The 24451-nt window shown below is 38.5% G+C and overlaps 1 protein-coding gene across 4 annotated transcripts; it reads left to right on the top strand.

Annotated features, from left to right (window-relative positions):
- The first annotated feature begins 80 nt into the window (after positions 1–80).
- LOC114263392 (conserved oligomeric Golgi complex subunit 5) lies at positions 81–24409 on the top strand. 4 transcript variants are annotated; one of them, XR_014336675.1, is made up of 3 exons: positions 81–391; positions 522–3079; positions 4364–4987. XR_014336675.1 is itself a non-coding variant. In XM_082880341.1 (3 exons), exons 2-3 carry the CDS (start codon positions 21500–21502, stop codon positions 23925–23927), a joined length of 534 nt encoding a protein of 177 aa, XP_082736467.1. In that variant the 5' UTR covers positions 145–391; positions 21385–21499; the 3' UTR covers positions 23928–24409. The 4 variants fall into 4 exon arrangements, 1 of the variants encoding a protein (XP_082736467.1); XM_082880341.1 differs by lacking the exons at positions 522–3079; positions 4364–4987 and adding exons at positions 21385–21760; positions 23655–24409 and having other exon boundaries at positions 145–391; XR_003629609.2 differs by lacking the exon at positions 522–3079 and having other exon boundaries at positions 138–500.
- The last annotated feature ends 42 nt before the right edge of the window (positions 24410–24451 follow it).

Consider the following 24451-nt stretch of genomic DNA (forward strand, 5'->3'; position numbering starts at 1 on the left):
CATGGAGTTAGCTTTTTATCTCTATGATTTGCACAATCACTCCTTATTGGCAGTGTTTGGCAACAGGTTAGGCCGGCTATTTTAGCCTCAAATATAAAAAAATTCGTGTAGTCGCACTGTAGTTGAGTTAGAGAGCTGCAGTCCAGTTGGTTGGCATTATTTGGGTAAAAAGACATTTTTACCCTTTGTTGCTCATATCCAAAAGCCAAAAACTTACTATTGAAGACAGGGCTTTCATATCTCTCATTTTATCACCTGTACTTTGGGTCTAAACAGAGGGTTTGAGAGAAGAGTGAGGTACCTCTCTCCGGCGGCTCACTCCAGTGGAACTATTGCGTAAAGACCAAGGAGCCGACTGTCTTGCTCGCCGATCGTTGAAAACCCGCGACAGGTTCGGTAGCCAAACCCGATTTATGTGCTTCTTCTTCGTTGGCGAACTTGGTCTTGTTGGTTTTCAACCAATTGTTTTAGATCTTACTATGATTTGGCTGGTATTGATGGTATTTTCTTTTTTCTTTCAGCGATTTGCACCTATGAACTTCTTTTTCCCTTCAATTTTTTTTTTTGGCTCCAACTTCAGTGGTTTAGTTGTCATGGGACTACAAAATACGGCAAAACAACCGACGAACTGGAAGTGTTCATGTTGTTTTATTTTATATTTTTTCTTCATTTAAAATCTTTTGTATTTTTTTTTCTTCCTTCAGATCTTACCTGTGATTTGGTTGGTATTGATGGTATTTTTTTTTCCTTTCACCGATCTGCACCTACGAACTTCTTTTCCCCTTCATTTTTTTTTGTTGTTCCAATTTTGGTGGTTCAGTCGTCATGGGACTACAAAATATGGCAAAACAACCGATGAAGTAGAAGTGTTGATGTTGTTTTATTTTTTTTTCTTCCTTCCATATCTTTTGTGCGTATACAATTTTTTTATTTAAATTTTTTCGTGTAACAATCTTCTTAGCAAGCATACTTGCTTCCTAACATTTTTTTCTTTTGTGTTATTGTTCAACAAAAAATTTTGTGAGAAGTTTGTGTTATGTTGGTTTCTTCTTTTCTCAGCAAACATGGCGCATCCTATGTTAATTTTTTGTGAAAAAATTTCTCTGATAGAAAATATGTTGTCCAGTACTCATTTTTTTATTGTTTATTTTTTTTTATACTCTATGCTGCTGAAATTAGTATGGCAAAGCAAACACCACCTAAACACCAATTTCATCCAACTAAGTTTTTATTGTTAATATTTTTTATACTTTGTTCGGCTGAAATGAGTCTGAAGATTATGATTTCACATCTTTTTTTAACAATAAGTTTGGCCATGAAATATAAATCATTCAAATACCTCCCATTTGTAACCTGAGTTTTAAAACTTTTTGCAACTTTTTTCAGAGAGTTTGGAAACCTTTGTCAATTTTTTTTGCCAATCCCAAACATAATTGTCCATCCATGTATAACTTGGGCATATACAATTTTTTTTATTTAATTTTTAAAGTGTAAAAATCTTCTCAGCTTGGGCATATACAATACTCTGTTTTTTTCCCCCCCTTTCAACTCTGTTCTTATAAATTTGATCTGTACATAGTTAATTTGAACTGCGCAAATCTATTGGAGTTAATTTCGTAATAATATCCTTATTAGAACAACATACAAATTTATAATTGTTTTCATGAAAAATAAACGCACTTGTGCTTCATAAATTTCAGTGATTCATTTAGTCTGTTCTGCTGTTAAAAATAAATCGTTGTTAAAAATTTATTACCTATTCATTCAATCTGTTCTGCTGTTAAAAATCAACTGTTGTTATAAATTAAATACCTATTCCTTCAATCTGTGATGCTGTTATGAATTAAATACCCATTCCTTCAATCTATTATTCTGTGTGTAGTAATATGTACTGTAAACTTGTTCTTCAAACACCAAACATTTTAATTAATATACCCAGAAATCTTCGGACCATCCCAGGGCGAATTGCAATACACTTTTTCATATCATTATTGCCTTTGTCGTCTCTGGTGTTGTACCCTGTTCCTAAATAGCGAATGGCTTCCTCTTTTTTCACTACCACGTCGACATGGCCACGACACATGTGTGCTTGTAGCTATGGCCATTGTTTTCTGAAGGTATCAAGATCTCACAAAAATTCTAGTTGTGCATATTATGTTTGCCCCCGTCCCATGGTGAGTTGTAACAAATGATTATTTCTCATTCCATATGTTTGCAAATTGTAATTCCCATAACTAATAAGTGTTAAGTTTCTTACTCATCAGCAATGTGTTAATTGGATTGGTTAGTGTGACGAATTAGGGAGACGAAGCCCTGACCATGACTCATCAACAACTGGAGTCATGCAGTTACGGGTTGATGTCGTGTACATTATTAATACTTTGCGTGTAACGAAAACAATGATTTCTGTGTTGTGCATCATGGTCATCATCTTATTATTGCGAATGTAAACTCTGTAATTTACTACCCTTGTACATAAGTAATGTTTTGAAGAAGTAATGTTTTGAACAAGTAACTGCATTGTGATCGTTTTTATGTTCACGCTATATTCTGTTAGTAATTATCGTACTAGTTTTGTTAAACTTTGTTGTTGTTCTCTTTTGCATAATGTTTTGGTTCATAGTTTATTGTCTGAAATGTATTTGTCAACTGGGTACTAATGTGTAAAATACGTCCTCTCACATTAGTCGAATGGCTGCAACACGGTCGTCTCCTTGTATCCCGTCTAAAAATAAAGGGATTTGTTGATGAGTTGGATTACGCACATAAGGTGACTTGGGACAGTGCAACCACACAAATCTTCCTAGAGTGCATTAGGGATGAAATATTAGTGGGGCGTCGGGTAGGTACAACCATAACCGTAATAGGGTACAAGGAAATTGCACTGAAATTTGCTAAGTGCACGGGCAGACGTCATGAAATGAAACAATTGAAGAACAAGAAGTACGGTAGTTTGAAAAAGGAATGGCAGGCTTGGAACAAGTTGATGGATAGTAGTAAGGGTGTCATCGGCATTGGGCTTGACAGGGAAACCGGGTTGTTCATAGCGTCAGAAGAGTGGTGGGAAAAGCTGAAATCAGTACGTACCGATTTAAATTTTATTTTACATAATAAATCATGAAACTTTCACAACGACTTGTACTTGTTAGTAAAAATCTTGATTGATTGTCCCATGTTATTGTGAGGAAAAATGTCACTATTTTGTCGTTAAAAGTTTTTCCTAATTACATGTTTATTGGTGTACAATGAAACTGTCAACGTTTTTTTAATAATTATGCAAAAATAACTCTACTTTGAAACTCTCATGTTCAACTTAGTAGTCAGTGGACCACCAAGAGAGTATCAGAGGCATATTCACTCATATAAGTTATGTTCATTTCAAAACATTTCAATAAAAATAACTACAAATGTACCACACTGCATAGTAAAGTTAAACGTTGATGCACGAAGTATTCACCGGTGCAACTGCGACTGGCAAACTCCATTGGACGCCGGGGGAGAAGGCTGTGGATGTTGGTGACGGTGAATCCAACTCATGGACTCTCCTAGGTTGCTACCATTTACTGAGCAATACAGACCGGTCATTGACTCACCTCCAAACTCCCCCACCGTCTATCTTGACGAAGCAGAACCCAGGGCAAAGAGGAAAAAAGGAGGTAGTACCAGTGGAAAGTCGAAGAAGATCTCTAGTGGAGCATCTGTGCTTGTGGACAGTTTTAACCTTCTGTCTCAGGCGGTTCAGTCACAGAAGTACCTTACGGTGAGGCATGAAACTAGTGCATCACATAAGTATGACATTGAGGCATGTATGCAGAGGATTATGGCTATACCGGACTTCATTAGTACCCCCTATTCCATTTCGCCTGCATTGTGTTAGAGAACGCAAATTATCGGGAAATACTGATGTGCATGCCAAATGATGAGAATGTAGTTTAGTGGCTTGCGGCATTGCAAGCTTCAAAAGGGCTGTGACTATTTGGGTTTGGTCCGTCAGGAAAAAATGGGACCGAAAATGGTTTGTTGGAGTGTGGTTTTTGTGGCCAAGTTCTGTTGGTATCTTTTTTTTTTTTTTTTTGGTTGCACTTCACTTTAGTTACTGTTAGTTTACTTTTGTGTTACGATTAGGTTAAATAGATGCAAACGCTACCTACTTTTGTATTATGCAATATGGAATCATGGTTTAACCTTTAGTTTTTTGAATTGTGAACTTTAATGGTTGAACATAATGTAATGGATTAGTCTTGATATTCGGTACACTCATGTGGATGTATGGATGGTTCATTTATTTTTTTTTTGGAAAATTGTTTTCAAATGTGCTTAGTTTACAAGTGGACAATTGATGTATATGTTGTGTGCATTGTAGGATTCATCAATTTCGAAATGTGGAATGGTCAATGTAGCAACCATCGAAATTATGATGATGTAATCGTCAAACTCGCTGATGAACAGGAAGACCTACAAACAGCGTACTCGGTGACGCTGTACAACATGCAATGGAATATTACCTGAAGTACATGGAGAAGATCCCATGTCAAACTTCTACTTTGACCGGTCTTGTGTGGACTCAAGAATTATTTGATCGGCACTTAGGCAGGTGTGAACAAAATTTGCATATGCCACTGTATGTGTTTCAAGCGTTGTGTGACACATTACGACGCGACTTCGGTTTACGGGTACCTAGAAGACCCCATGGATTACACATTGAAGAAAGTGTTGGGATCTTCATCCATACGTTGGACGGCTGCATTAATCATAAAATTTAGGAATGGTTCCAACACTCCAGAGAAACTGTCTCGCAACATTTCCATGTAGTGTTGGAAGTAATGAAGTTGTTCATAGAAGAGCATTGTAAGCCCACTAGAGATCAAAATAATAGACATCCATATTTGCGATCTAGAGGGAAATACAGACTGTTATCAATTACTATTCATTTATGTGTTGTATGTGAACCTCATGTGTTGTACGTTATTGGTGCAACATTGTATTAGAGCGTTGGATGGTACTCATGTACAAGCCATGTTGCCTGCCCGTGATGGCGGCACATATTACGGTCGTAAAGGGTATCCAACCCAAAACATACTAGTAGTATACGACTTCGACATGCGCTTCATTTTCATGTCTTGTGGTTGGGAAGGAAGCATGCATGATAGTTGCATTTTCAAGAAAATAATTGAGAACGAACATGCACCGTTCCCGTACCCCCAGGAAAGTAACACATTTGAAATTAAGTACTCGTTATTAATTTTGTTGTATGTACGTTAAAATGATTGAGCAAATGTAAGTAAATATTACCTTGTGGATACGAGATATCCAAACAAGAAGGGGTATTTGGCCCCATTCAAAGGGTCTCGGTATTACCAAGCATAGTTCCGGGATCATGGATGACTCGATAACACAAGAGAATTATTTAACGAGACGCATGCATCATTGAGAAGCGTGGTGGAAAGGACTTTTTAAGTGTGGAAATCGCGCTGGAAGTTCCTCAAAGACATGGTCGACTATGATTTTGCGTTGGTGCAGGTGCCATTGGTTGGCCCGTCAATGACCTTACACAATTTCATCCGTAGACACAAGATTGCTGCTAAAGCACACAACGAACATGTCAGTTGTTCCTCAGTTTCGGATGACATACTCACCGTGGAAGGAGGACAAAATATAGATGATGGCCTCATGGCTAGGGATACGGATGTGAATATGGCGAGAGTTCGCGTTTGCTTCCGCCACCATTTGTTTCTCATATGGAATAAAGGATTATTGTGAAATGCTTGTTCTGTAATTTGTAATTTGTATTTCAGCAACGCATATGTCGCACGATATTAGGATTTTCACGAAATTTACTATAACTCATAAATTTAAGAACTACAAATTAAAATTGTTATAAGTTGTCGTCATACGGTCAATTCGTTATTTTTATAATTTTGATATGCATTCAAAATTTATATAAATTGACAATCAAATTTCGAACAAAGTTCCCAATTTAATTAACTACTTATTTTTGAACGTTAACAATAAATGTACATATGAATTTCTTATTCATTTGAATTCCTAATTTCCATACCTGTAAGGCAAAGTTGTAGGCAATGTGACTAAGAAATTTATTTTAATTTCTAATTCGTGTAAGGACAATGGAAATGTGTTGCAATTTTATTTTTTTTGTAAGTACTACATTTTATCATTTACTATTTAAATGCAGATTGCAAAAAAAAATATTTTTTTTTAAAAATTAATTGTTTGTATAAGCGAAGATCAAATTTGGTAGCCACATTTGTCTATTTCTGTAAAGTTTTATTTGTTAACTTAACTAAATTATCTGAAATTTACCATTCCCCCCCCCCTTTTTTTTAATTTTTAAATATCAATTGTCATCATTGTATATTTTGTAGTAGTAATGAATTTCAAAGAAGGATAAAATATAAAATTCATAGTATTTTTTTCATTAACAAGCATGGCAGCGTTGTCATTCGGCCCAAAAAGGCCATAGTTTGATTCAAGTCCATTTGGCTTCAGTTTGTGTCCTAGACAACTTGGTTTGAGTGAGATTGGGCTTAAGATTTAAGACTCGACCATTAACTTGGACAATTGGTTCGTAAGAGGCATCCCATTGTGCCGGTTAGTCTCCAAGATTATACAAAATTATGAAAACAAAGAGTAATTCTTTTATTCTAATTGTCACAAATTATCTCCTGTATTACTATATTACATTTCGTCCTATTTTTTGTTACCACTACTCAGCCACCTCTTTACCCACTCAACCATCGAGTTAGCTTTGTACCACAATGATTTGCACAAGCACCCCTTATTGAACTATACAAATTAAAGTTATAAATTATCGGAGCCAAATGGATAAAATTGATAATTTAATAGGAAAAGGAAGCATACAATATAATTTAAGGGACTAAGGCTTGGTTTGGCATCCTAAAAAAAATTCAAAAAGCCAAAAAGTTACTAAAAAAGTTAAAAAGTTATCACTATTCACAAATTAAAAATATAAAAAAATTAATTTACACAATATTTAATTTACACAATATTTTAATACAAACCAGCCAGTTGACGTGACTGGTATTGAATTGATAGAAGTGCACTTATTAGGCTATCAAAGGAAAAAAGAAGAAGAAAATTAAGTATATATATTCATTAAATTGGAGGGTAATGTTGGACCAGTGGGGCCCATCACGGGTCCCGTTTTGATAATACCAACCGTTGAATGAGCAGAACTCGTCGAGTACTATATGCTGTAAAAAATCAAGTTAATTGGATATGGATAGCTACATGATTAAATCAGTTTTGTATAAAAAATGGATGGTGTTACAGTTAACGGTTGACAAAAAACTAACACGATCAGATAGCTATCGATACCCGATCAACGTGATGTTTTACAAGTATATAGTACTCGACGAGTTCTACACATTGAACGATTCTGATTAGCAAAACGGGACCCGTGGTGGGCCCACACGGGCCGAACAACACCATCCAATTTAAGCCCGAAAAGGAGGCAACCATTTTTTATCTCCTAATCAGCCCACTGCTTTGCCAGACTGTGCAAGCTACTTCACTAACTTCTCCTATACACTTATTTATATAATTTTTAAATACATTTTTTTTGGTAAAAAGTCAAAAAGTTAACCCAAACGTCCATATTTTTTTTCTCAACTTTTTAGTCTAAAAAGACAAAAAATACACTTATTTAGGACATCTCAAACAACCGCTAAATTGAAATTAAAACAGGGTGTTGATTGCAATATTGATGAAAGAAAAGAATAGCATAAAGCCCATGGAGTAAACTGATGAATAAAGCTTCGAAGCTCGAATCTCCCTTCCCCCGAATCCCCTGACTGCCCAAAACGACATCGTTTTGGGCGATTTTTTTTTTTTTTTTTTATGTCTGAAAACAGAGAGAGAGTAGAGAGAAGAGAGAAGAAGAGGGGAAGAGAGAGAGAGAGAGAGAGAGAGAGAGAGAGAGGGGGAAGAGGGAATGGAGAGAGAGAGAGGGTCGGCGATCGTCGCAGCCTAGCTTGGTTCGCCGATCGCCGCCGCCTCTGCCTCTGCCTCTGCCTCCGCCTCCGATCGTCGCAGCCCAACCTGAATTTTTTTTTTTTTTTTTTTTTTTTTCTGGATCTGAAATGAATGTTGGCTGGTGTTGATGATGATGAACATGTTGTTGATGATGAATGGGGTGGGTTTGATTTTTGGTTGTTGATTTTTGGTTGATGATTTGGTGGGTTTGATTTTTGGTTGATGATGAAGCTATGTTGATGATGATGTGTTGGGGTGGGTTTGATTTTTAGTTGATGGTTGATGATGAAGATGATCTGCTCTGCTCCTTTCCTTCCTTTCCTTTTTTCTTCTTCATCTTCTTCTTCTTTGCCCTCTTCTTCTGCGTTATTGAAAAAAAATAAAAAATCAAAACGACGAAACGACATCGTTTTGAATTTGGGAGATTCGGAGGGGCTTCGATTTCGAGCTACGTAGCACGGTTGGTAAACTGATAGCGAAACGCTTCGAGGCCTGAACAACAATGGCGTCCCCGACGATCCAGATATCCCTAATTCCTTCATCTTCGCCTCTCCAACGCCTCTCAACCTTCAAAGACAGAACCACCACCACCGCCACCCCAGCTTCAGCTGCCGGAACCATCACATCACTACCGTCCTCCATTCCATTTTCATCATCACCACTCGATTCTCTCTTCTCCGATCTAATTTTCTCCGTCTTCTTCTCCTCCGACTTCGACTTCACTCGCTTCTCCTCTACCACTTTCTCCTCCGGCTCCGCCACTGCCCGCACCGAGAAGCTCCAAGACGGCGTCCGCCTCCCCGAGAAGCAACTCTGCTCCGAAGTCCTCTCCAGCCACGACGATCTCCTCTCCCAACTCTCCTCTCTCTGCGATGCCGAATCTGCAGTCTCTGGCCTCCGATCTGCGGTCACCACTCTCTAATCCTTCGCCCGCCGCGTTCTCTCTGAGATCGCGGATCCAAACCATCAGATCCGATCCAAAACCCTACAACTCTCCAACCTCCACCGTACCACCGAGCTCCTCCAGTTCACTATCTGCATCCTCTGCCAATCGAAGAAGTTTCGTGATGTTATGGCCGCTGGGGAATCCGAACCTGAGAAGCTCGATCTTGCCAAGGCCGCTCAATTGCATTGCGAGATCTTGAGTTTATGCAATGAGAATGAAGGTGTTCGGTAAATTTTTTTTTCAACTTAAATCAGCTTTTGCCTTAAATTAAACTATATTGGTGTATTTGGTACAACTTATAAGGCACAAATTATGGCTTAATTTAAGCCATTTTCGGTTTAAATGTAAAAGTTGCTCTAAGGGTGCTTAATTTTACAGCTTAAGCGCGCAGCTATTTTTGGAGGGACAAAATGACTTAAATGCCCCTCATCAATCTCAAATATTACTAAATGGCCACTATATAAACTACAATACAAAACACTGTTCACTCTTCTCAGAGAGTGATTGGCGATTTTTGACAGTGCTCTCTCTCTCTCGCTCTCTCTCTCTCTTGATGAAGATGAAGATTTGGGTTGGTCATCGATGAAGATGAAGATGAAGATGAAGATCTGCACTCGACACGACGAGATGAAGATCGTTGATGAAGATGACGATCTGTGGTTGGATTGATTGGGTTTGGAAGCTCGTTGATGAAGATAAAGATCTAGGTTGATCGTCGACGAAGAAGAGCTGTGTTTCCAGAGTTGCCGTCATCGCGATCTCAAGGAGAAACCCTATGCATCGCGATCTGAACTAGATCGCCGTCGTGCTGCCATCGTCTCTCTCTCTCTCTCTCTGTGTGTGTGTTTCTCACGAACCAGTTCCCATCTCCGGCATTGTTCAGGCGGGTGAACGGTGACGAGCGACGGCACTTCCTCTCTGCCGTTCCAGATCGCGGCAGTGGCTAGGGTTGCAGACCACCGGCGGCGGTGGCTAGGGTTTCGGGAAGGAAGAGAAGAAAAAAAAAATAACAAAAATTAAATACATTAAACAATATTAATAATTAAAAACAAAATAATAAAAATAATAATTAAAAACAAAAATAAAAATTAAATAATAAAAACAATAATAATGATTAAATTGCACAATTAAATAAATTGCACAATTAAATAATAAATTAAATAAAATTAAATAAATTGCACAATTTTATTTCAGTTAATATCAATATAAATTTATTTCAATTAAATAACTACTTTGGTATTTTCTTTGGTATTGTAATAATAATATAAAAAAAAAAACAATTGTTCTAATTGATATTAATGAAAACAAAACAAAATAATAAAAAAATGAAATAACTTCTATTAAATGAAAAAATGTAATTGACAAAATAAATGACACTAATTTTATAATGACACTAATTTCAGTATTTTTATATTAATTAGTATTGACACCTAATTCATTTTTAATGAAAAAAATTAAACTAATTGATACTATTATTAATTTTAGTATTAATTGATGGTAATTAAGCCATTAATTAACACCTAATTCATTCATAATGAAAAAATGAAAAAAATTAAACTAATTGATACTATTATTAATTTAGTATTAATTGATGGTAATTAAGCCATTAATTGACACTAATTAATTTGTAATGAAAAAATGAAAAAATTTATACTAATTGATACTATTATTAATTTTCGTATTAATTGATGCTAATTATATTAACTTTTATTAATGAAATAATTTTTTTTAAATTAAAACTGAAAAAATGACAAAATAATCATTTTTATATCATATAAGGGCAAAATGGACAATTACACAGTAAAAAGTTATTTTACAGCTTATTAACCAAAGCCTACTCTGCTGCTTAAATCCATAATCCCACAGTTGCACCAAACAGGTTCACAGCTTATGTTCACAGCTATAAGTTATAATTTGTTAAGTTATAATCTATAATCACTTTTTCATAGTTCTACCAAACGGGGCCAATGAGCTTGCAGGGATTGCTGTGATTGATGAGGATTTGAATTGGGTATTCGACGCTGGACAGAAATTGAGGCCGGAGGGAATGAGGGTTTTAGGAAGGGATTATTGGAATAAATCTTACGTGTATAGTTGTAACATGCAATAATTGCACCAAATATATTATCAAATAACATAAATTGTTTGGGTTAAAATTGAACATGATTCAATTCATATTTCGAATTCTTTTGAAAAACAATCATGTCTTTTCTAGTTGTATTTTTTCATGGAAAAAGAGGTGACTCTTTTAAAGAGTCACCACTTATTTGAAGAGTCACCAATTCATCTATATAAATGTCACGACCCAAACCCGGCCCTATGGGTTTAGCACCGTAACCGGCCAGTAATCCGAGATTACCGAAGGCCTGCAGAACAGTAATACAGTAAAACAGAGTACAGGGCCTGGCGGAAGCCAATACAGTAAATAAATAGTGTCCATTGAGCTGTGACAGTCTGTATGCAAAAAGGCTTTTCATACATTCACACATAAACAGTACAGAACAGTATGTACAATATTCACATCCATTCAACTAGGGACTCAACCCTACAGAACAGTACAGAAAACATTCCGTCTGTACAAACAGTACGGTCTATACAAAACAGTAAAACGGTACAGAAGGGGGAAAAACAGACAAAACACCCCCAAGCCATAGCATGGCAACTCGGAACCTCGCAGTGAGGCGCAAAGGCTGGCTTGACAAAACTGGAGTAACCCTGACGCCTCTAGCTGCGGTCCGGTGCCTGAACACCTACATATATATATGAGCAGTGAGCTAAAGCCCAGTGAATAACATAAAGCGTAAAGGGGTTTAGAATGAATGTCCTTACAGTAATGAAAACAGTTCAATTCAATCAGTATTTCAGTCGTTCAGTACAGTAAACAGTCATATGTGGTACATCCATTAGCATAACAGTAACAGTAGGTCTTGAAAGACCGAACAGTAATGATGGCCATCAGTCAGTAAATAGTAGTGGTTCCACGAGGGAACCGACAGAGAATTCTATCGCAGTAACAGTAACAGTAAACAGTAGGTACTAAGGATGCCACAGTACAGTTCAGAAATAAAGGACATACATTCATTCAGTTAACAGTAATCAGTTCAGAAAACAGTACAATTCAGTTGTTCAGAAAATAATCATTTGTGAACATATCTTTACACAATCGTTACTCACAGAGTTCTGGGCTACAGTATGCTAGAGCGTGTCTCCCCAGTCGCCAACCCTACACAGTTCACAAGTTGAACACACACTAAGCTACACAGTTGGGAAATAGCATAACTTAATCCCTAATTTGCCTTGGTGTGTTCTACAACGATATCCTCATCAAGATGTCTTAAACTAGGCCTAAGAATGCCTAGGATGGGATGATGATGCAAAAATGCGATTAGAAAACAGTTACAGAATTTTCAGTAAAACAGAGTCCCGCTCGAGCTCAGGTTTCCCCGCTCGAGCGGTCATGCAACAAAGGTACACGCTCGAGCGTAAATTTTCCCGCTCGAGCGTACTGTAAAGTACTGGATGAGTGAAATCCCCGCTCGACGCCCGCTCGAGCTTGAGACATGACTCCGCTCGAGCGCCCAATCTTCCGCTCGAGCGGACTGTAAAACAGTGCAAGATGCTGGAAGCTCGATTTTCCCGCTCGAGCGGCACTTCCCCCGCTCGAGCGGACGACTGAAATCTGGAAATCCCAGATTCGAGCTCCAGGTCCAAAACCAAGCTCAAAAGCATCAAAACCAATCCTCTTGGGCCCATTTTCTGGAAAACATTTATAAACGCATAGAATAACATGAATCAAGGCTCAATTTGAGAAATCAAAGCCCAAGGGTGTTTTATTCAAACCCAATTTCAAACCATTTTTCAAGAACAATCCTCAAACATGACATGCATGATCTTAAATCCTTTTCAAAGCTTCAATGCTGTTTCAAAAGAGCTCAAACCTTCAAAGATAGGATGAACTCATGGAGTATGACCAAAAGATGGACATGCATGTGAGGCATTATGAACTACAACCTCAAAACTTCAATATATGTACATGCATGCAACAATTAAGCTACAATTCGCCATCTAAACCATGTTTGGCTCTACACTCCTTCAATATGACGTAAATCATGCAAGATTCAACTTAAAACATGAATAAGAAGACAATGGAGCTACCTTTAGTCTTGTATTTCAAGAAGGGAGCTCAAATATGCAATCACTTCAACAATTTCTTCAATTACCAAGCAATTTACAAGCACAAACAACAAGAACAATTCTCTCTCTCTCTAACCCTCCTCTCTAGGTCGGCAAAAGCAAGAAATGAGCTGAGCAAAATGTTTGATTCAAGCATACCAAGGCTCTAACATGTTATAATAAGGGCCCACTAACAATGGCAAAACGGTAATTAAGTCCAACTCTTCAATTAGCTTACTTTAATCTAATTAATCATACCTAATCAGTTTTCAGAAAATTATACCATAAAATCACATTAATTATGAGGGTCACGGAACATCAATCGGTTTCTAATTCGGCTGCCGATAAGGCCTTCAATTAGCGGTTTAAACATATAAACATGAACAGATAATCAGGCAATCAAACAGATAGAATGCAATTAACTAACATATACTCAGTCAATTCAGTTTCCAATTTCAGTCAGTCAGTTCAGTACTTTAATCAGTTCAATTATCAGTCAGTTATCAGTCATCATCAGTTCCGTTTAGCAGTAATCGGTGATTATCGGTAATCAATCAGTCCCTAATCAGTAAACAGTATGAGGGTTGTTACAGTCTCCCCTCCTTATAAAGAGTTTAGTCCTCTAAACTCGAGTTACCTTCATTCTGGAAGAAAACAGGATTCCGTGGAAACAGTTCAGGATATCGTTTGGCCATGTCATCTTCCCTTTCCCAAGTGGCATACACGCCACCATGGTTTTGCCAGTCAACTTTCACTAACGGGATCTCTTTGTTCCTCAGTTTCTTAATTCGTCGGTTTACAATCTGTATAGGCCGTTCCTCGTAAGTGTAGTCATCACTCAGCACTACACGAGTAGGCTCTATTACATGGAAAGGATCCCGAAGGTAGTCTCTCAACATAGAGATGTGGAAGACGTTATGCATGTGCTCCATTTCGGGAGGAAGCGCAACTTGATACGCCACCGGATTGATTTTCTCAATGATCTCATATGGTCCGACGTATCTCGGTGCTAACTTGCCTTTGACTCCAAAACGAGTCTGGCCTTTCATTGGTGTCACTTTCACAAAAACGTGATCACCCACTTCATACTCTCTGTCCCGTCTTCTGTCATCTGCATAACTTTTCTGTCTACTCTGTGCAGTTTTCAATCTTTGCTGTATCAGTTTCACTTTTTCAGTTGTTTCATACACAATCTCGGGCCCAAGCAAAGGCCCATCTCCAACTTCTGCCCAGCAGATTGGAGATCTACATTTTCTGCCATACAATGCCTCGAAAGGCACCATGCCAATACTCGAATGGTAGCTGTTGTTATACGCAAATTCAGCTAAGGGCAAATGGCTTTCCCAGTCTCCCTGAAAATCAAGGACACACATTCTCAGTAAATCCTCCAGAGTTTGGATGGTCCTTTCTGATTGGCCATCTGTCTGAGGATGATAGGCACTACTCAGTCTCAGTTCAGTACCCAGTGCAGTTTGTAGGCTTTGCCAAAACCTCGATGTAAACTTCGAATCCCTGTCAGAAACAATAGACACAGGCACTCCATGCAGTCTAACAATTTCATCAATATAGATGACAGCCAATTTGTCCGCATTATAGATTGTCTTGACAGGTAAGAAGTGAGCAGATTTGGTTAATCTATCAACAATAACCCAAATTGAATCCATACCTTTTCTGGAGCGAGGCAATCCAACGATAAAATCCATCGTGATATGCTCCCATTTCCACTCTGGTATGGGTAGGGGTTGCAATAGTCCGGCAGGTCGTTGATGTTCAGCTTTGACCTGTTGGCAATGAAGACATTTGGATACAAAATCAGCAATTTCTTTCTTCATTCCCGGCCACCAGAAATTCTGTTTCAGATCTTGGTACATTTTCGTATTTCCCGGGTGAATAGAAAATCTTGAGTTGTGGCCCTCTTGCAGAACTCTTCTTTTCAGTTCAGTATCATTCGGTACACACAGTCTTTCATGAAATTTCAGTACATTGTTCTCAAATTTGAATCCCGGTCTCGGTTTAGATTCCTCTTCTTCGATGATCTTTTTCAAGAAGTCATCCAGTTGCTGTTTCTCTTTAATTTCTTCAATCAGAGCCGGTTGAGCAGAAATAGCAGCTAAGATTCCACCTTGGTCTCTCAAAACAATTTCAATTTCAGATTTTTCAAGGTCACAAAGCAACTCTTTCTGCCCTGTAAGCAAACAGGCTAAGTTTCCAATCGACTTCCGGCTCAATGCATCGGCAACGGTATTGGCTTTTCCCGGATGGTACAATATCTGTAGGTCATAGTCTTTAATCAGTTCCAGCCATCTCCGCTGTCTCATATTCAGTTCTTTCTGTGTGAAGAAATACTTTAGACTCTTGTGGTCGGTGTATACTTCACATGTCACCCCGTACAGATAGTGACGCCAGATTTTCAGTGCAAACACCACTGCAGCAAGTTCCAGGTCATGGGTCGGGTAGTTCTTTTCATGTGGTCTCAACTGTCGAGAAGCATAAGCAATAACTCTCCCATTCTGCATTAAAACATATCCCAAACCCTTATGAGAAGCATCACTAAATACAGTATAACCATCCGTACCTGAAGGTAAGGTAAGAACTGGTGCAGTCACTAATCGAGTTTTCAACTCCTGGAAGGCAGATTCTCTTTGGTCAGTCCAGTCAAATGATGTCCCCTTTTGTGTTAACTGTGTCAATGGTAGGGCAATTTTGGAGAAATCTCTGACAAATCTTCTGTAATATCCAGCCAATCCCAAAAAGCTTCGGACTTCAGTCACATTGGCCGGTCTAGGCCAGTTCACTACAGTTTCAATTTTCTGTGGATCAACAGAAATTCCATTTTTGCTAACAACATGCCCCAAAAACATAACATGGTCAAGCCAAAATTCGCATTTAGACAGTTTAGCATACAGTTTCTGTTCTCTTAAGGTTTGCAGGGCAAGTCTTAGATGATGTTCATGCTGTTCTATACTCTTGGAGTAAATCAATATGTCATCAATAAATACTACAATGAAGTCATCAAGGTATGGTTTAAAAATTCTGTTCATGAGGTCCATAAAAGCAGCTGGTGCATTCGTGACTCCAAAAGGCATAACTAAAAATTCGTAATGTCCATACCTCGTTCTAAAAGCAGTTTTATCAATGTCATCTGGTTTAACCTTCAGTTGATGATACCCCGATCGGAGATCGATTTTAGAAAACACTTGTGCACCCTGTAACTGATCAAATAAATCATCAATACGCGGTAATGGGTATTTATTCTTTACAGTTACCTTATTCAGTTCACGGTAGTCTATACACAGTCTCAGTGAGCCATCTTTCTTCTTGACAAACAAAACAGGAGCACCCCATGGCGAAGTGCTAGGTCTGATGAACTTTTTATCTAACAGTTCTTGCAATTGCACTTTCAGTTCCTTCAGTTCAGTTGGAGCCATTCTGTAAGGAGCTTTAGAAACTGGTTGTGTTCCGGGAATCACGTCAACGGTAAATTCAATCTCCCTGTCAGTCAAATCTCCTGGAAGGTTATCTGGAAAAACATCTGGAAATTCTCTGACTATAGGAATACAATTCACATCAGTTTTAATGCTATCACCAGTAGGCACAGTCAGTACAAAACACAGATATCCTTTACACCCCTTTCTAATTAATTTAACAGCTTTCACTGACGAAATCAAATACGGAGGAGGTACTACTCCACTCCCATTAAACACAAATTCAGGCAAACTAGGTGGACGGAAAACAACTTGCTTGGTCACACAGTCAATAGTGCCATGATATTTTTGTAACCAATCCATCCCCAATATTACGTCAAAATGATCAATGTTCAATGGCAGTAAATCAATAAACAGATGCATATCCCCAACAATAATTTCACATGCGGGGTACATATAAGCACATGTCATGGATCCCCCTACGGGTGATGATACGGCTAGCAGATAGTTCATAGGTTCTAAGGGTCTATTCAGTTTTCGTGAAAAGGCATGCGACACATATGAATGCGTAGACCCCGAATCAATCAGTACATATGCATTTTGTGCACAAATAGAGAGAATACCTGACACAACGGTCTCAGTATTCTGCACATCTCCCGGTACTAGTGCGAACACTCGGCCTTGCCTCACAGGCTCTTTCCCGGTAGCTCTGGGGTTAGGCTTTGGTGCTACAGTTGATGCTGCTGCGCTTGGTGCAGCTTTACTACTGGCTTGTGGAGCAGAGGGGCAGTCTTTAACCATGTGGCCCACCTTGCCACACCTGTAACAAGCTCCAGATACTCTGTAGCAGACCCCCTTGTGCTTCTTGCCACACTCAGGACAGGGTGGTATGAACCCACTCCCTTGGCTGGGGCTAGTTGTCGACCCCGTATTCTGTTTCTTGTTGGCCGGGTTATGCTTGCCTTTCTTGAATTTGAAACCCTGCCTTTTACCATGCCATTCAGCTGTTGGTGTTTCAGATTGCTTCACCGCTGCAATGTTCGACTCTGCCATCAATGCCCGGTCGAGAACACCCACAAAAGTCGGTAATTTCAAAACATTTATTCGGTCAAGGATTGCAACATTAAGGCCGCCTTCAAATTTTCTGGCCTTCTTATACTCAGTATCCACCATATGCGGTGCATAACGGGCAAGCTCAGTAAATTTGGTTTCATACTCTGCAACGGACATTGTGCCCTGCTTCAGCTGTTCAAATTCAGTCACTTTTCTATCCCTGACACACTGAGGGAAGTACTTTTCAAAGAAGGACTCCTTGAACTGAGCCCAAGTCATAACAGTGCTTGCATCGCGGATCAACATCCACCACCTTCTAGCTTCTTCTTGTAAGGTGAAGGTAGCTAACAGTACTTTATTCGCTTCTGAACACGGAAACACTTCAAATAGTTTCTCTGTTTCCAGAACCCAAGCTTCAGCTTTTAACGGTTCAAGGCCTCCCTGAAAGGATGGCGGTTTCATTTTACTGAACTTCTGGGTAAGAGCAATAATATCCCCATCATTCACATTAGGTTCCGGCTGAACCGGAGGAGGAGGTGGGGGCTGTTGGTTCTGTTGTTGTTCCAGTCTAGCAGTTATCAGTTCTATCATTCTTTCCATTCTTTCCATTCTTGCCTCAGTAGATGAGGACTCAGGTTCATTTGCATTGTCCATTTCACTATAAGCAGTTATAACAGTTTTAAACATAAGCAGTCATTTGTTTACCAGTTTAACACATTAGCAGATATTCAGTCATAACATAACCACACACTTATCATGCTCATGAGACGCCCTAATCACTTTTCTAGGACACTCTATAGCTCATTTGGACACGTGTGTGCGGTATAACTCGTGGTAAGTATCGCTTTGATACCACTCTGTCACGACCCAAACCCGGCCCTATGGGTTTAGCACCGTAACCGGCCAGTAATCCGAGATTACCGAAGGCCTGCAGAACAGTAATACAGTAAAACAGAGTACAGGGCCTGGCGGAAGCCAATACAGTAAATAAATAGTGTCCATTGAGCAGTGACAGTCTGTATGCAAAAAGGCTTTTCATACATTCACACATAAACAGTACAGAACAGTATGTACAATATTCACATCCATTCAACTAGGGACTCAACCCTACAGAACAGTACAGAAAACATTCCGTCTGTACAAATAGTACGGTCTATACAAAACAGTAAAATGGTACAGAAGGGGAAAAAACAGACAAAACACCCCCAAGCCATAGCATGGCAACTCGGAACCTCGCAGTGAGGCGCAAAGGCTGGCTTGACAAAACTGGAGTAACCCTGACGCCTCTAGCTGCGGTCCGGTGCCTGAACACCTACATATATATATGAGCAGTGAGCTAAAGCCCAGTGAATAACATAAAGCGTAAAGGGGTTTAGAATGAATGTCCTTACAGTAATGAAAACAGTTCAATTCAATCAGTATTTCAGTCGTTCAGTACAGTAAACAGTCATATGTGGTACATCCATTAGCATAACAGTAACAGTAGGTCTTGAAAGACCGAACAGTAATGATGGCCATCAGTCAGTAAATAGTAGTGGTTCCACGAGGGAACCGACAGAGAATTCTGTCGCAGTAACAGTAACAGTAAACAGTAGGTACTAAGGATGCCACAGTACAGTTCAGAAATAAAGGACATACATTCATTCAGTTAACAGTAATCAGTTCAGAAAACAGTACAGTTCAGTTGTTCAGAAAATAATCATTTGTGAACATATCTTTACACAATCGTTACTCACAGAGTTCTGGGCTACAGTATGCTAGAGCGTGTCTCCCCAGTCGCCAACCCTACACAGTTCACAGGTTGAACACACACTAAGCTACACAGTTGGGAAATAGCATAACTTAATCCCCAATTTGCCTTGGTGTGTTCTACAACGATATCCTCATCAAGATGTCTTAAACTAGGCCTAAGAATGCCTAGGATGGGATGAGGATGCAAAAATGCGATTAGAAAACAGTTACAGAATTTTCAGTAAAACAGAGTCCCGCTCGAGCTCAGGTTTCCCCGCTCGAGCGGTCATGCAACAAAGGTACACGCTCGAGCGTAAATTTTCCCGCTCGAGCGTACTGTAAAGTACTGGATGGGTGAAATCCTCGCTCGACGCCCGCTCGAGCTTGAGACATGACTCCGCTCGAGCGCCCAATCTTCCGCTCGAGCAGACTGTAAAACAGTGCAAGATGCTGGAAGCTCGATTTTCCCGCTCGAGCGGCACTTCCCCCGCTCGAGCGGACGACTGAAATCTGGAAATCCCAGATTCGAGCTCCAGGTCCAAAACCAAGCTCAAAAGCATCAAAACCAATCCTCTTGGGCCCATTTTCTGGAAAACATTTATAAACGCATAGAATAACATGAATCAAGGCTCAATTTGAGAAATCAAAGCCCAAGGGTGTTTTATTCAAACCCAATTTCAAACCATTTTTCAAGAACAATCCTCAAACATGACATGCATGATCTTAAATCCTTTTCAAAGCTTCAATGCTGTTTCAAAAGAGCTCAAACCTTCAAAGATAGGATGAACTCATGGAGTATGACCAAAAGATGGACATGCATGTGAGGCATTATGAACTACAACCTCAAAACTTCAATATATGTACATGCATGCAACAATTAAGCTACAATTCGCCATCTAAACCATGTTTGGCTCTACACTCCTTCAATATGACGTAAATCATGCAAGATTCAACTTAAAACATGAATAAGAAGACAATGGAGCTACCTTTAGTCTTGTATTTCAAGAAGGGAGCTCAAATATGCAATCACTTCAACAATTTCTTCAATTACCAAGCAATTTACAAGCACAAACAACAAGAACAATTCTCTCTCTCTCTAACCCTCCTCTCTAGGTCGGCAAAAGCAAGAAATAAGCTGAGCAAAATGTTTGATTCAAGCATACCAAGGCTCTAACATGTTATAATAAGGGCCCACTAACAATGGCAAAACGGTAATTAAGTCCAACTCTTCAATTAGCTTACTTTAATCTAATTAATCATACCTAATCAGTTTTCAGAAAATTATACCATAAAATCACATTAATTATGAGGGTCACGGAACATCAATCGGTTTCTAATTCGGCCGCCGATAAGGCCTTCAATTAGCGGTTTAAACATATAAACATGAACAGATAATCAGACAATCAAACAGATAGAATGCAATTAACTAACATATACTCAGTCAATTCAGTTTCCAATTTCAGTCAGTCAGTTCAGTACTTTAATCAGTTCAATTATCAGTCAGTTATCAGTCATCATCAGTTCCGTTTAGCAGTAATCGGTGATTATCGGTAATCAATCAGTCCCTAATCAGTAAACAGTATGAGGGTTGTTACAATAAACAAGCTCATATTACATTCATTTTGATCAGATTCATCCTGTGTTTCTTTTCTTCTGTATCTTTTCTGTAAGAGAATTCTGCACAGTAAGGTTCGCCAAACTTGCCGTGATAGTGATGTTTCTGCAAGGTTCAATCGTTGTATCCTGGGAGACGAATGCCCAATAAAAACTCGTGAGTACCATAGCGAGGAACGAATTTGTCTTAAGGAAATTATGTCCAACACAAGCCTCGATCAAATTATTTTTCGTTTCTAGATTTTTACAATATGTTTGTAAGTTTTTTATTTCCCTGTAAGTATTTTGGCTCTCGATATATGGTTTGGTCTGGTCTAACCCAAACAACTTACGTTATATTCAACTTATATTTTCTTTAACAGAAGTTGATAATATATTTGGTGCAATTGTTACATGTTACAACTGTACACATAAAATTTATTTCAACAGGAGATTGAAAGGGTTGAATCAAGTTGTGGTTGGGGTTGGTTTGCAAGTTTCTTACAATCTTGGTGATTTGAGAGCTACAGTGGATGGTTTGATAAGCAAGCATAAGACTTAGGGTATGAGGAGTGTCAGTGTTGCATTGGATATGAAGGCTATTTCGGCATGGTCCGGTGGAGGGTATGGACTGAGAGGGATACAGAGGAGTGGTACACCACAGATTGGAAGCGGGGGAAAGGCGAAGGAGGTGCTGTGGCAGAGAATGAGTACCTGTATGGATCAATTGCATTCGATTGTGGTCGCGGTTTGGCATTTGCAGAGGGTTCTTTCAAAGAAGAGAGACCCGTTTCCGCATATGTTGCTGCTTGACGAGGTCATGCAGGTGAGTGAACAGAATTGTGTCATGCATCATGTATTTGTTGCAGTCAGTGGGTTTCAATTTAATACATAACATTTCATTGTTGGTAAATAACAATTTCGTAATTCTGCTATCCATTACAACACAATAGATTACAACAACTTTAGAATGATGACTTCCCTTTGTGGTTGGTTGATAATGAACTAGAGGTTTCGTTCATTTGTTTCTTGAGGTTTTCGAATGTTTTCTATTTGTCTAGTGAAATTGAAGGTCATGTGGAGGCCTCGAGGGAAATCATTGAATGAGAGGAGTTCTCATATTCTGGTAATGTTAGGATTGATAGAGTATGTATAGAATAAGTTAGAACAAAGCATGGGTACACAAGATTGACCTTAATATATTTCATCACATACTACTACTTTAGTCTGCTCAAAACCATTTGGTGATTTTTGAAGCTTTTAAACCCATAGATAAATAAACTGATACAATGCTTTAGGTTGATTACATATTGGTGGAATTGAGGATGTTAATGTTTTGAAATAGAGCTGACTGCTGCAATATGGATTTGACTCCAGGGTTGTATGTGATGGCACGGCCTGCCGAAACCTTAAGGAATTTTCTTTTAGGTCCTTGTAAATGGCATAATTTTGCACATGAATAGTTGTCCCTGGCTTGAGACCATATCTGCCATGACTTCCAATCCACCCCCAACTAGGAGATTGTGACCGGTCAATAGTCATTGACTACCAAACACCTAACTGTAAAAACCACAATATGTGACTTTGTGCAAATAATGTGACAGGTTAGGCCTGCTTGTACACAATCCATCCTTCATGCCACCCTTATTAATAGGGAGTAAGACTGTTAATGTCCATTAAATTTGAGAAGACACGAGGCATTTTAACTTTTAATTTTTCCATATCATGGAGCTTGTGACAATTGAAATATGACGACGTTGTCTCACAATTATCTAAAATAAATAAATAAAAAGATGGATTGCGTTATGTGGAATTATTAAAAATATATTTCAATGACTATGTGATGAAGTCAGCTGAATTCCGTTAATGTCTTATCTTCATTGTGTTCAAGTCCATTTACTTTTAGAAATTTGTTATGAAAGGTTGAAATAATATAGTTGATCACTAGTTTAACCTCATCAAATTGGCAGCGGCAGCATTAAAGTAAAATTAAAAGTTTACCTTGGTCACCAATATAAAGTAAGATAATCAATTTTCCGGTTCTTTTACCTGGAGGTGAGCTCCTTTTATTGGTTAAATTTAGTGTGAGAATATCCTTTCTAAAAGTTAGGTTATTGTAGATGGCTGTAGAACCATGGTGGCTATTTTTCTCCTCATTTTTGGGAGGGTGTAGTGGTGCATGAAGTGGCTTCAATATAACTAATGATTGAACTTGAAAGAGTTACATGAAACCATCAAGGACTTATTTAGCTTTGAAGTTATTATTGATTCTTACTTTTTTAGAAGAACTTTTCCATTATTCTTGGCTTTGTAAAGCATCACGAGTTCATAACTGGTTGGATATAGTTTTTTTATTTATTTTTTCAACTGGTTTTTCTGCTTTGAGTATCTTACATAAGACTAGATTGAGTCACTTTGTTCACGGTTGTCATTATGCATCATGTACCCCTAATTTTTTAAAAATATTATACTATGTTATTTTGAAGCTGTGAAGCTATTTTTTAATTAAAAAATGAGTCTTGGGCATAAAAAGATAGAAATAGAAAGAGTGGGTATGCTTGAGATGCTGTGCCCTTTTGAATTGGAGATGCTTATCCTATGATTTTTGTTAATGCCATGGATGTTGGTAGTCATCATTTCTAATTTAATAATCTGTGTACATTGCCTTTTGGGGATAATTTCCCGCTTTTGTTTGCTTATGTGAGCTCTTGTTTTCTTAGGAAGTTGATCGAATGTTAATAGATCATGTTTGGGAGGCTCTTGTGAAATCCTTTGCAAGCCAAATGAAGTCTGCCTTCACCGCATCAAGCTTTGTGAAAGAGATATTTACTGTTGTGTATCCAAAGCTATACTCCATGATAGAGAATCTTCTAGAAAGAATTTCAGGTAACACAAATGTCAAAGGAGTTTTACCTGCTATAACCTCGGAAGGAAAAGATCAAATGGTTGCTGCCATTGAAATATTTCAGACAGCTTTCTTGGGCCCTTCTTGAGTCGCCTATCAGATCTTGTTAATACTGTGTTTCCAGTGTCAAGTCGTGGAAGTGTACCCTCCAAAGAACATATATCTAGAATTATATCACGCATTCAGGAGGAAATTGAAGTTGTTCAGCCAAATAGGCGCTTGACTCTTCTTGCCTTGCGTGAAATCAGCAAAGTTCTGCTTTGCTTGCTGAGAGAGCTGAATACTAGGTACTTCCTTTTTTAGTTTTATCAAACAGGATTACTACTATTTGTAGCAATTAACGTTTTAGCCTCCTCATCCTTTGCAAGGCATTAAGTTCTTATCCCTTTAATTCAATTCTCCTTGGAAGAGTTGAACCCATGACCTTCCCTAAGGACCAAACTCTTAGGAAAGTCATGCTAGCCAACTAGGCTACACCTAGTTGGTTTTTTTACTTTGGGACTTGCTTGATGAATATAGTAGGGCAGTGGGATGAAAATCCTCTTCTCTTTTTTCTTGGCAAGAAGTTATTGTTCTCTCACTGTTAGTACCTCTTTTTTTTTTTTTTTTTTT

Source organism: Camellia sinensis, chromosome 7 (genome assembly GCF_055761805.1).
Source record: "Camellia sinensis isolate YWXY chromosome 7, ASM5576180v1, whole genome shotgun sequence".
Classification (NCBI taxonomy): Eukaryota; Viridiplantae; Streptophyta; class Magnoliopsida; order Ericales; family Theaceae; genus Camellia; species Camellia sinensis.

Coding starts and splice junctions, on each gene's coding strand:
- LOC114263392 (XM_082880341.1), top strand. CDS start 21,500: ATGAGGAGTGTCAGTGTTGCATTGGATATGAAGGCTATTTCGGCATGG. Junction 21,761..23,654: donor TGCTTGACGAGGTCATGCAG/GTGAGTGAACAG, acceptor TTGTTTTCTTAG/GAAGTTGATCGAATGTTAAT.